This window comes from Cebidichthys violaceus, unplaced genomic scaffold (genome assembly GCF_023349555.1).
Source record: "Cebidichthys violaceus isolate CVI_PGR_0920_01 unplaced genomic scaffold, fCebVio1.0.p SCAF_14, whole genome shotgun sequence".
Taxonomy (NCBI): domain Eukaryota; kingdom Metazoa; phylum Chordata; class Actinopteri; order Perciformes; family Stichaeidae; genus Cebidichthys; species Cebidichthys violaceus.
The window spans coordinates 1,443,682-1,458,038 of NW_027176307.1; the positions used below are offsets into that span (position 1 = coordinate 1,443,682).

Here is a 14,357-nt window from a genome sequence, read left to right on the forward strand (position 1 = left end):
ACTCGATTCTGCAGCTCTATCAGCCGTCGTTTCACTGTCGATGGTCCAGATCTGTAAAATGAAGAAACGATAACAACAGCGGTCAGGGATATCATAAGTCACCTCCAGAAGTGAATGCTTGAGAAATATATATTTTAAGTCAAAAACAAACAAACAAACAAACAAACAACACCTACAAGCATGAGATCATACAGCGAGCTGAGCTTCATGACCCTAGTCTCCTTCGACTGAATTCCACTCTCCCACCTGTTCTGGTGTCTGAAAAGACAGAGTTATTGCTAGTGTGACAATCTGAGTACAGTAAACTTGGACAAATAGGCAGACAGACCCTAATATTCTACAGTATGTTAGAAATGCAACATGGACAGAATCAAGCAGACACAAATTCTAAGTCAAAGAGCAACTCAGTTAGGTCAGAGTAGCGGTGAAGTGGTGGGTACCTTGAGTTTCCAGGAACTGTTCGTGGAGTTGTGGTCCGGCTGGAAATAATGGCCAGTTTTGCATCCGAGGGTGAACATGGTGTCCGGTGGCTGACCCTGAGTCTCCACTATGTACCTCATCTGAAGATACAACACAACGTCAAGTCACAACGGGATAGAGGACTGTCATTAAGTTTTAACCGATTCATTTCTATATACGCCAGAGCAATTGTTCCAATTAAAAAAAACAACTAACATTTAGCAACAAGAACAGGGGGGGAATGAATAACTATGTCATAAAGAGGTTTAAGAGTGAAGAAAAAAATATTACATTTACCACACACACACACACACACACACACACACACACACACACACACACACACAAGTAAATCAGATGATCAAACTTCAGGTAATACTTACCAAATCATATTCACTCGTGCCGGGGTAGAGTAAGACACCGAGGTAGAGTGTGGCAATGATGACGCCCAGAGACCACATATCTATGGCCTCGGTAAATGGTAGACCCAAAATAATCTCTGGAGACCTGAGAGCGGAAAAACAACAATTATGACAATGTCCACTGTTTTGACAGACACCTGTATCACTCACAACTTGAAGCATATGACCTCTACTTCAACTGCACTGAAACCCCTGACTGATCGAATGTGATTTCAGTCACTCACCTGTACGGAAGGCTCTGAAGGTAGGAGCCCAGTCTGGCAGCTGACACCTCACAGGCCAGGCCAAAGTCGATGACTTTAACTCTGTAAGGCTCCTGTGCATGGCTCACTAACTTGAGGTCTACATGTATTATTCCAGCAACCTTCAAGTGGTCAAGTGCGTTGGCGAGCTGAAAGGTTATTAAAGTCAGTCATTTCATAATAAGGGCAACGATATTTTATCAGTATGCTTTAGTGTGTTTACTAATGCAGGAAGAACTGCAGTAGAACGTTGCTGAACAATGGGTCTGATTTCCTTCAGATGGAGAGGTTGGCCACCTCTGTCCTCCATGAAGTCATGAAGACTTTTGTCCAGGTGCTCGAAACTCCAGACAAATGTGTTCATTGCTGATGAAAGACTGGTACCATCGAACCAGGTTGCATTTATCAGAGTCCAGCAATTGAAGTTTTAACAGGACAGCCACCTGGGGATAGATAACAGGTCACAGATTTTATATTAGCTTGACCCACAGTAACAAACCATTATATTGTATTTTGTATTGTAGGTATTTCTTCAAATACAGCTGTACAAAAGCATCGTCACACAAATCTCACAAATCAGACTTTGAGGAGCATGTCCAGTTTCCTCTCCTACCTCAGCTTTTGCCTGCTGGTCCTGATTTTTCATCATTTTGATGGCTACAGTCTTCCTGTCGGCGATCCTCCTGCACTTAGCAACTGTGCCGAAGGTGCCTTGCCCCAGCACAGACTCCACCAGGTACTCGGAGAATCTAGAACGCAGCAAGGCTCCAACAACTACCGAGTTACAATGGGATGGTGGAAGGTCGGACATATTTGAAGGCATCAGATGTGACACCTGCTGCCAGGAACTCAAAGCTGAGAAGAATGCAGAGGTGGAAACAACATTTAGTCACAATGTAACACTATAACAATAACATTTTGATAAAAGAAATGAAAGTTATGATGTGAGAACAATGACTAAAGTAAAGATACTTACCAAGTGTGGCAGCTGATGTCCCTGGGATTTGTTGGGATTTTCTCCGCAAAACGTTGGAAATAAGTGTGCAAATCACAAGTTCGGACAGATAGGAGTCTGTGCACAAGTACTTTTAAATTCAAAAGTAAACGTTTCAAGGTCGGGATAACTCTTGTGTTGATGCTTCTCTCTCTGAATCTCTGAAGGTACTAATCACTGATACTGGTAGATTTCAGCATGAGCATTCTGCATGGGCATTCTAAGTTCTTCAACTTGACGAGTTCTTGACAGGTTGTGTTCTATGACACATTTGTGTTCCATTTCAAAAAAATTGTGATGTTTTGAAACGTTTGTGTTCCGTTTCAAAACATCACAACTTGCCTATCATAATTACATGCTCTGAATGAACCATAATGGTTAAATAAAGGTTATTATGATATTATTGTAATATAAGCCAGACTGATGCATAGTCAGTGAAGGGCCGTTGGTGGATGCAACTCTTTACTCGTACAGAACACACAAACTTTAATGACATGATTTTTAAAAGCCGATTCAGACACATACCATAAATATCTTTAATGTAATGTTAAGTCCCCTTTTCTATTACTCTAAGCGATAAGTAGGGACGAACACACGACAACCAAAGAATGTGAAATTTGGAAATTGTTACTTCCAAAGTGGAAGTAACAATTTAACAATATTCATTTAATCTCAGGTATTTTCAAACAAAAGATTCTCAAACAAAATGGGAGAGGATGGGACACATGTGGTCGTGCCAAACAAATAGAAATCAATATAACAAAACTAGGCCTGGCTAACTACCTCTGAAAACAAAATATGGCTTTAATGCTTCTCTAAACATTTCTTTACCAAAACAAATACAGAGGGGGCATCGACCAATAAACCGAGTGTATCAGATCTGTGAAGTTGAAGCTAAAAATCTGCACATACAATCTTAATATTTCTAGAAATGATGCACAAATCATATTTGTAAATCTTATTTTTCATTTGTAGGTCATGTAATACACATTTGTGACCATTTTGAGATCACTTTAGCTCCATAGCATTCAACATTATGCCATTGCCAACACACACACCATGTGCAGACATATGCTCATGCAAAACGTGTGGAGGTGTGTATGTCTCAGACGACATCATGGGTCTAAATGAATTATGCGATGCACATGTCTGCTCTATATTTAAAAAAAATAAAATAAAATTCTGCAGTCAAGCATGTTTTGCCCCGCAGTACACTGTCATGGATCACAGACTCCAAGATTTATATGGTGTTCCTATAACAAATTGGATTTTCTTGGCATATTTTGTATCCATATTGCTTTAGAGCAGCTTCAAATAATAGAGCCCCCCCCCCCCCATGTGTGTAAGGCTGAGGCGTCCACCTCAGCAGAAGCGCTGAGAAATGGGAAAGGGACGAAGCTGGAGCCTCTCTGAAGTCCATCATCCTATCTGATAAGACAGAGCGGACACAGGCAAGATGTGCGAGTGTGAAGAGCTAGGAAGGACTGTGAACGTGTGTCGCTGTGAACGAGAAGTGCAGAGATCAGGCAAGTGAAACATTAACTTAAGCCATGATTTCTTCCTCTAAGCTCATGACAGTTGTTTTCACGCTGCATCCTGTACTTGTCAAATTTGATGCAAACTTGAAATAATTTAAGCTCTCGTGCCACAAAAGCCTCAGGAGACGGCGACGAGACGATATAAGGCGGGCACTTTTTCTTGAGAATAGATTTCACAGAGGTCAGATCTTCACTCCTCAGACAGACCGAATAGCTATGGTTCAATAAGAAGACAGGACACAAGCTAAATTCAATAAGCATTTAAGTGATCCGCAATACTTCAGCGGCAGTCTGTGACAAGGTAAATCTACCTCCTTACAAGGGCTGGAAATCGTTTCCAGATCCATCAAGCTCACAGCTGTGAAAATGGGGTTTCTTAGATGTTGGCGGGCTTACTGAGAGTAAAGAAAGTAAAGATGAGCAAATTATTATCAAAATGACAGAATCATGTTTTCCCAAAGTGAGACATCCCTAAATCCTATCTTGTCAGAAATGTAATTTAAATGGGATCAGTAATTTAAACAATAGATCATTTCTTAGCAGCAAGAAAATTGGGTTTTGAATTGATGGAGTACTTGATCCTCCCCTTATCATTACTATAAGGTGCCTTTGAGCAAGGCTCTTAGCAACCAACTGCACCAACAGAGCTCTTCATTGACTGTATAGCAAGGTGATCCTGTAAAAGAGCTTTCATACTCAGCAGATTAAAAACTAAACAAACTTGAAATCTTAAAAAGGGCCTGTATCCTTATGATAACAATGTCTTTACTGACAATGTGAAAACACTGCGACAGTTTCAAGTCATTGTTTTACAGTCCGGCCCAAAACTTTACTGTATGCAAAACTGTTGCCGTATCGACTTAATGATGCATCAGTGTTGTGTTCACAGCTTATTTACGTTGCCTCCAAGTGACCAAAAAGATCATATATTGCAGGTTCAAGTATTTCTCTAGAACACTGAATATTCATGTCTAAATAGGGAACTTTGCTTTTATTATAAAGTATCTGTCCAACTTTCATCAGATTGCGATTCAAATGTTGCCACGGTCTGATCGGCGCACGAAAGTAAGTGACATCATCTTTTTGATTTCCAACTGAGGCCCGTCAGCTTCAAACTAGCAGAAAGCAAAAACATATAAAATATTTCTCATATGAAACAACCAAGACTGTTCAAACTGTGGTAGAAAAGAATGTGTTCATCTAGGATCCCTTTACATTCAGCAAGAGGCCGAATGAGAAAATACACATTCCTTAAGTTGGATTAATAAAGGCTACAAACAACGCTAACTGCTCTTAAGAACAAAACCATTATCGCCACAGAGCTGATACAAATTCAACCATGTAGGTGTTGAATGAAAAGGAACCGAGTGACCTAAGGGACACTTAAACCGGCAAGAGGCTCACGTCTGCACCTCTTTCAGTCCTCTGTTGATTAATGAAGGTAATTATTTGAGTTGAGAGTCATTCACTCTGCTGCTCTTAATAGAATTCTAGTGCCAACTCTGGACCACCACAACAACACACTGCACTGCATCATTCCTGCTGAAACTGACGTATCAAGGTAAAATTAAGTCATATATCATATTGTAGAGTAAGTGCATTTAGAGACTATAATTTAAATGAGGGATGGATTTTGATTGTATAAGAAGGTTTATTTATTTAAATAAGTTGATTGTTTTCAAGGCAAAATAATTCATAGGCCAAGTAGAAACATATGTAGTCGGTAACTTATATCCTGTAACATTGCAGGTAAATAGATTGTTGTAACATTTCGATAGATGATTTTAGGAATGAACACATGGCCAAACCTAGCCGAAATGACAAAGAGCATTCACCACTTTCATAATTTAAGAGTATTTCATAATCTAACACCAGTCCAAGGTTTAAGACGTAGAATAATGCAAAGATAAGAGTCGTCTCTCTGGAAAACAAAAGAGCAACGAATGATTTTCTCAATGCAAAACAATAACTCCATGTTGAATTGGGGCCAAAGCAAATAGTTCAGTATTTACTCTCAATTTGTTAATCTTCTTCTGAAGCTAGTTCCCACAAATCTTCAAACAAAGTCGAACCCCTCACATCTCACGCATTAAACAGCAACAAAGAGTGTTCGTGATGTGAGGTCCTGCCCGCTTTACATCAAGGTTGTTTGAACGATGGGGGTGGCAGCAGACTTGCTGCCCTTCAGCGCTTAAGACTGGAGAGAGCAGGAGCTGCCAAAGAACACACCGTTGCTTTGCCATCACAGCCTGCTCAATCAATACAGAGGAAATCCTTCCCATTCAATTTAAATCCATCGGAGGGAGGTTCACCAGAGGCCGCAGGCCAACGCTGCCTCTCTCTCCGTCTCTCTCTCCAACTCTCATTGAAGAGGCAAACTTTGCAAGGGCGTCGACTAGCCCAATATAGTAAATGTTGCATGCTGGAATGATGACTGGAGGACTCTGAGGTGGTGAAGATTTTCTTTGCACAAAGAAATTACAAAGTCCATGGTGCTCCTACAGTATCACTTTGACTTAGGCGTCTTGATATCAAACTATTTTTAATAGGATTTGGAAGCCGTGTCTCCAAGGTGATGTTTTTGTATTCAATCATACTGAACATTATCACCAAAAACTGCATTGTTACCGAATTTCATGAGATATGATCAAAAGCTCCAGAGCGGCCACTAAATGGACCTTTAGAGGTGAGATTGTTTAGTCAGCTGCTGTTTAAGGTAGAGAATGTAGTGTATTGTTTTAAGCCCACGGTGACGAGAAATCCACAAAAAAAAAATTAATAATTTTAAGATTCTGACAATTCAACTGTCAGGCTGATGATGGTCAAAACGTTAAATATTAAAATTCAATGGCAAAGGATACAAACCATGGTCTTTGGTGTCAAAATCAAACACATTGTTCCCTCATTGCCTACATTTGAAGGGAATGTTATTGCAAATTTGTAGCAGTAGAAAACAGATTTGTAGAAAACAGGATTGTCCACGGAGATAAATTATTAATATCAAACCATTGAGACTCTTTGTTTTTTTTTCTATTTCAATGTGTCAATGTGTGTAAACCAGTTTAAACTTTAAAATGTTATTTCTTTTTTAAAAAAGAGAAAATAAATATTGCTGTACTATTTTCTTGGTTAGTTGTCCGACACAGTAAAGTTTGTATTTCCTCCTCTTCAGTTTCACTGACACTTGACTCCACTCTTCCAACCAATGACATCAGAGGAGCTCAACCAATCATCACAACAATCCACGAAACATGAGATTATACTCTTCATCACTTGATTTAAGATAAAGTATTTCAACAACGATTCAGATTACTATTGTTCAACAAATGTGGCTTCAATCTTCAATCAACTAGGCCATCTGTTAAACCTTAAGTAATACAAAATATATATAATCAAAATAAATTATCATAGATACATAATCTAACAAGTTGTACCACATTACACATTTCTAGATTTAGTGCAACTCTCTGACACTGTCTATCACACTGACATAGTAAGCTTAAGAAGATGCTGTATAGTACCGTGTGGTTTCAAGCACTTGATTTCTAAATGCTACTTTATCCCTATAAACATGGTGTTGAAGAGTCACTGGTCTTGTGCTGCCCCAACTCAAGCTCTTCCCCTGGTGTGGTTTAGTGCCAGGGGAGCAGAGCTGTATGTGCTGTGGAGGCATCACCAGGCTAAATTTAAACCCCGTCTTGGTATGCAGAAGGCTTCCAAAACAACATAAACTCCAAATAAGCCCAGAGGAGCTACTGGCGGACTGCAAGCCTCGATCACCTGGTTTTAAAAAAGGTGTGACAGTGACAGCTCACCTGGACAGCAGAGTTTAAATTAAACCTAATACCGTTAACAAGTGCAGAAAAAAGAAGTCTAGACTGGCCTTTAGTTTAACCCCACTTAGTGACTGTGGCTACACCTGCCAAGCTTTCTATACGCAAGCATGTGCAGTTTACAATGATAACAGCTGGAAATTAACCATAATTAAGTCTCAGTCATTTTAGAAACAATGTGTCTTTGATTTCAGAGAGAAGTCAGACAAGAAGAAATTAAAAAAAGAAATGAATGTTTGTCTAACCAAATCAAAGGACTTTCGATTTCAATGGCTATATCACTGATTCCTGGTGCTTTCCCTGATTCAAACACATTACAGAAGGAAAAATGTTGTGTTTTTAATTTTTAAATCAACCTAAGTTAACTCCTTATTCACCGAATATCGCTCTCAGTGATACCTCATGCAAAGCTCTTCAGCATGTCTAGATACTGTTGCTAAGCTATGATAGGGAAATCTCTATCTGGGGGAGAGCGGTTAGTTGAAGCTCGAGAACATAGAAATTCTTATATTTCCAATATAGCATGACAATCACCTGGTTAAACAGTATTCAGCTGACGATGACACAGTGGTTCTTCAGTGAAGAAGCAAGTTGATATTTCTTCTTCGTATTGAATCATTATTTCACACAGCAACACAAACAATAAGTAGCAATACAACAAATAACACACATTATCTGATAGTCACATTAAGTGTTCTTCTAACACTGCATTGGTGCACTGAGAAAATGACTTGCACATTTTCTGATTCCTGCATAAATTAAAGCCAAAAACGTTGTTTGGAGCACAAACCAAAGCTGAACGCAGATCCTTTCCTGAAGATAACCACCGAACCACCAACGTTTTTCATGCGTGTACTGAAGTGTGACATTTTTGTCCCCCTTCAACATCAAATCTCTGGAGAGTTAAAGATGCAGAAAGTAATCGCTAATCAGGGAGCAAAGAATTTCAATGCGCTGCGAGTTGTTCTGCCACTAATTTGAACTTTTGTATCTCCATTATCAGCTTCAGTGTTGGTCTATAAAGTTACAGCAAGGCCTGCGGTCTTCATCTTGCAGTAGAGGTGTAACATTTTCCTCAGTTTCCTTTGACAGAGCTCCGCTCATCGCTGCCAGCTTTCCCAACGTTACACATCAACAGCAAGGTGAGACCGCGACCGTGCTGAAATCGAATCACAATGTCAGGACTTCTGTCAACACCTGACAGCCGTCTCCAATCACAGGAGACTTTGCTATTTTATTTCTTATAAACATCCGACTTGGAAAAAGTAGAAAACCCAACAACAGCTACGAATCCTACCACATTTTGTCCTGCAACTGTTTTCCTTCCAAAAAATGAAACAAATGCAATCAATTAAACAGAAGACCTGCCAGTTGTACTCAGGCGTATACCACAATGTTCAACAGATTGTAGTGTATTGCATTTCAATTATCGCTCCTACTTTAGGGCTTTGTGTAGTTTCTCTCACCACTGAGGTTTGATAACAAGGCTCCAGGAGCTCGAGGGAACCCCCCTCCTCTCAAACCGCTGTTGTCATCAAATTACCAGGATGCCATTGTGACAGTAGAATCTGAGAGGCGTGGGTCAGCATATCACTGGCATCACAAATAGTAGGAGCCGTTAAGTGTCCCGCCTGCCACTAACAACCAACCAAGCCTTCACAGAGATTATATGTACATTAAGAATACTGTGCATGTCAACATCTCAAAGCCATGAGAGAGGAGTACACTGTTGTCAGGCGTTCAGCCAAATAGACATCAATGGAGAACGTCGCTTATAAAAAAAAAAAAAGAACAGACCAGCATGTTTTAGTTCATTTATGAATCACATTTTATGAATATAGATTGGTTCTACTCATCGCGAAGTATTACAAAAAAACTTTAGTCTTATTCTGTTAACGTTTACCAGGCAAGAGGGTCTAATGAGAGAATATATCAAGTTGCATTATGGGAACAAGGATCAAGGAACTAACCACTGCTGAAAGTCGGGATATGTTTAGCCTCTGCTGTTACTGCTCAAAAGCCCCCAAACATTATGGAAGTATTATACTGAATTGCTGGAATATCTCTATTGTTTTGTGAATTTTTCCTACAGTTATAAGCAGCCATTGGCTTCCATTTATGTCTGTACGGTCATCACATGCATGACCGTACTGCAACAAGTAAACTGTGATGGGTTAGACAACCCAAACAAGTTCCAAAGAGTGGACTAGTACAGTAGGTTTGTCATATCGTACAGAAATTAATTGCAGTAGCAAAACACTGCAAATCCACATTTCGAAATCAGAGCCACATTGTTTGTATAATGGTTACTGATTTAAAGTATGAGTGATTTGTAGTAAATTGGCTTAAACATGCAAAACCGCAGAAGATCTAAATCTCAATAAATGTATTATTTAGATAGTGGAAAACAACAGATTTCAGCCAGCAAATAACTTGAAAACAAACTGCTATGACAAAAGGAAAAGTTTTATAAATCCAAGGTGATTGAAAATGGGGCCCAGAGACATGGGGGTCCTGGACAAAGTTCAAGGTTATCAAGTGTCAACAACACTCGACATTATACCAATACAGGATATTTGATGATTCAAATGCAGTGCATGAAACTAGGTAAACATCCCTGCTGAGCATGTTGCAAGTGTCATAAATCATATTGCTCTTCACGCAACACCCGAGTCACAAAGCTTCATAAGGCATGAGAAGAATAAGGGCGAGACAGATATTCTCACCAACCCAACATACAAGCTGTCATATCATTTACAAGGATAAGTGCTCTGCATATCCACGTAGAGCAGCAGCAACGTAAGCAACCTGCGTCAAACAACTAAAATAGTAATAAGCAGAGGGTGGCTTGGGTGTGTGAGCACAACTTATCGAAACGCTTCGAAAAACACAAAAGACCCGTGAGACATTTAAATGTTCTTTTTTGCACAAATCGTTCCCGAGAAAAACAAGACAGATCAGAAAGCGACAATGGGGGGAAAACGAGAAGGGGCATGTATTACGAAACGGCAAGAGAGTGTGAAGTCATTTTTTGCCCTTGCACCAGCAGACGGGTTGTCTCTTTGAGATCACGCACATCAAGAGTCCTGTCGACAGGTGCGCGGTGGCCGCGAGGTGCAGCGTGCAACCTGCGGCTACTTCCATCATCAAATCATCATTCATGCACAAGCAAACTCAAAATTAACCACTGACGATGCATTTTCTTCCCAAAACTTCCACAATAATCCAACTTGGATCGGGGCTTTACTTAATTGACGTGCAGTCTGCCGCCTCTGGGTGTTAATTGGCGAAAGGAAAAGGCGCACGCTATGAAACGGCTCAGCAGCACGCGCCCTGGAAACTGTCTTTACTTACAGTTCTCAAGAACTGGATCTCGTCTTCCCCTTCTCCGCCCTCAGCCATGGCTGTGAAGGAGCCTGCTCAGACTCAGAAAGCCACCACTGACTGCCGGCAGAAACGCGATGCTGTGCCTCTCAAGCCGATATTAGCATACAGCTCGTCCACAGCCATATAGGGCAGCCCGGCCCAGCCCCCCTCCTCCTCCTCCTCCTCCTCCTCCTCCTCTCCTTTCCCACCTGCCTACCCCCTCTTCCTCCTCCTCTTCCTCACCCTCCTCCCTGCGCCCCGACGCTGCTCAGCAGCAGCAGTGCGGACGGACGGAGCCGGGGCATCAGAGGATGGACCCCCGGTGCTGGTGATGCTGCTCTACCGGTGGTGATGCACAGGAGCTAAACTATTACCGCTGTACTTTTGAAAATGTTTTGCAGTGAAACCCCCTTTGCAAATAAATCGAGTCATCAGTTTCGACGGCTCCCTGTCTGACAATGACGCATGGTGGTCAGATGAATAGCAGCAGTACGGCTGAATATAAAGTTATGAATGCTCTCTGTTTGCACCCACCTCACCCGTCCATACACCTGAAAACTACACACTTGCAATGCAATTGTAGTTTACGGTCATTATTTTCATTGTTTTGTTTTTGATCCTGGAGGAAAAGCAACTCTCACAAAACTTGCTTGTTCGTTGTTTACCAAGCTTTGGCTACTTACTGGCTTGCATAAATGCATATTTCCTGACTTAAATTGGTGCTCATGCTACTTAATCCTCACTTACTTAGTTACTTACTTTATATGCTTCCTTTGCTTATTTGATTTAAACGTGTTAGATTTAACAATTAGTACAATGCAAAGAGACATTGTTTCTCCTTTTCAATAGATTAAAAGCAGATTTAGCAGGAGAGTTATAGTTTCAACTTCAAATCTCATAATATAAAGGTCATCTAAAATATTTCATTCATACTAAAGGTCATGCATACGCAGTCCAGATTATGAACAGAGAATCCATCCATCCATCCAAATGATCGAGCTTGATTGTATCGACCTTTAACGTCAGTTTCTACTCAGAGCAAAGCTCAATTATCATCTGTCAGGTGTCCCATTTGTTCAATTCTCATTCAATGATCAGGAGACACTCAAGAAGAATCAGCTCCAGATCAAGATTCCTGTTGCACATCGCTGACATCTAGTGGACATATTGTGAACTTCCAGTTTAATTGTGTATACTTGCCAAACTACAGAAATCAAACCAGAATCTGAGTTTTTTGTTAATGTTTTACCATTTAAGAAATATGATGCTATAGAAATATGTCTGTTTTAAAAAACATCAACAACAATATGAACAGATGATGCACAATTAGCCTTAGTTTGAGCTAATTTACAGTCTTTTTCCAACCTGTTGCCTTTATTGAAAATTCTATTTTGATGTTTCAACATCTTATTAATATAATTTGTTATATCACATACACACATAACTATACATACTATATATATGACAGTTGCTAAATCAACCCTTAAAAAAGGAAACGATAACTTCTTATAACCAGATAACCACTGCATTCAACTGAGTAATGTAAGTACATCTAAAGATACCAAAGCCACGCTCATATATTTTATATTATTTATCATTTTTATTATTAGTTGTGTGACATCTGTACAATTATGCAGGTTTGTTGTTCAATTCAGTGTCCATTTGATTCGTCTGAGTTGTGTTTCTGTGTGTAATTGGAGGGAAATGACAGATGTGTCCAGGTCCATTATAATGATCCTTTTAACCACAACTGCTGGTGAATGGGAGATTCAATTTATTTCAAAGGCTGTAGTTGTGATGCAGAATATATAAATTACATTTGCAGTCTTTTTTTTTGGAGTAACCGTAAACTAGCTGTAAAGATGACGTTGTTGCGGTTTCAGTGAAGTTAACAGCTGTTTGCTTTCTTTAAACTTCTGTAATCCTTCAGAGACAGCTGGCCAGTAGGTGAGATAAGCCCAGTAAACGCACTGACCAGTGTGCAGCTCAGCGTGGTGCACAGGTGACCTACATAAAGTCCATGGTCAGTAAGGCAGGAGGGCAGATGTAACTTCCATGCTTCAGGTCAATATAGAGATTAGAACCAGGCTTTGGTCTTAACTCACAAGCAGCAACAGCATTTCTCCTCAGACAGTGGTGGATTAATAATATACAGTGAGGTGTTATAGAGAATGAATACCTGAATACCTCTGAATACCCCTCTGCTTCTTGAATGTACATAGTACTGTGTCACTCTGTTAAAGCCACTACTGCAACTTTGTCATTGCAAAAACCTGTCCCAACACAAATATGAGAAAGAAAAAACAAAAAGAAATAAACAACACAGTAAACTCTTGTTTATTATGTTCATTCAGTAGATTGATCTCAAATGGATTGCATGATTAGGGGAAAATCCTCACTAAGCCCCGTCTGTTTGTTTACATGATCGCTACAGTACCTGACAATAGTCAAAGGATTAAGGGTAGTGAATCTTATCTGAGGAACCAATAGGAGTCTCTAGAATTCATACGAGCAGCGCTGACTGGATGAAACCTGTTCATGTCACTTCAGTGGGCGGGAGCTGTCTTCTGTCACCTGAGGGTCGCTGCAACAGAGGAGAAACCTGCTGCTGCACGGAGAGATGAGACGGCTACGAGTAAGTGAAGGCTTCCAAACATTTACTGTTACTTTTTTAAACACTTTCATGTGATAAAATTTCAAAAGACTGTGAATATTTGCCCAATCTATTATGTTAAAGCATAGTCAAGAAGACGTTTTTAAAAAAACGTGTTTTAATACTTTGTTTTAGTTGTGTTTAGATGAGCTTAGTTTACTAAATGAAAATAAAATAATAAGAGTCAAGTTAAACGGTGGTAATGTAAGCGTGGACGTGCTCAGATATTTTACTTATGTTGAAGTTGTAATACTACAATGTCAAAATAATCTGTTCTAAGTAAAAGTCCTGCATTCAAGTGCAAGTACACAAGTATTAGCAACCCAAATATATTTAAAGTGCTAAAAGTAGAAATGTAACAACATAATTAGAGATGGATTAATATGTGAGTATCACTAATATTGCAGCTGGTAAAGGTGGGGCCAATTGTAACGATTTAATATTCTGCCTGGTACTGTAACTTAATCCATGATAATCCATTAAAGCAATATAGTTGATTATATTTTGCTAAATAATTAGAATTTGCAAAATATACAGTAGAGTACAATATTGACTACCAAAATGTACTATAGTGGAAGTATAAATAAATTGTGATATCTAAGGATATTAGTTATTAAATGCAGAGACTTCATCTTCAGTTGAGCTGACTCATTTTTTTTATTCATGCATATGCACTCATTTAAAACAGGAGTGAAATAAACTTTGAATCTTTCTTTGTTAGGATTCATGTTGTTGTCCAGCGGTCTAACTGCTCCAAAGAATCCATTCCTGCTGTAAAGGACTCGTCTCCTGCTTTATCTGTGGTAATCAAATAACATCATGGAGGGCACTCACGCTACCTTAAACCTCT

The 14,357-nt window shown here is 39.7% G+C and overlaps 1 protein-coding gene across 1 annotated transcript in view; it reads right to left on the reverse strand.

Annotated features, from left to right (window-relative positions):
- Positions 1-10,998, reverse strand: part of ryr3 (ryanodine receptor 3) — a 109,118-nt gene extending 98,120 nt beyond the window's left edge. The window contains 1 exon segment of the mRNA XM_068708420.1: positions 10,843-10,998. Coding sequence (XP_068564521.1) covers positions 10,843-10,998 — 156 coding nt within the window.
- Between the last annotated feature and the right edge of the window lie 3,359 nt (positions 10,999-14,357).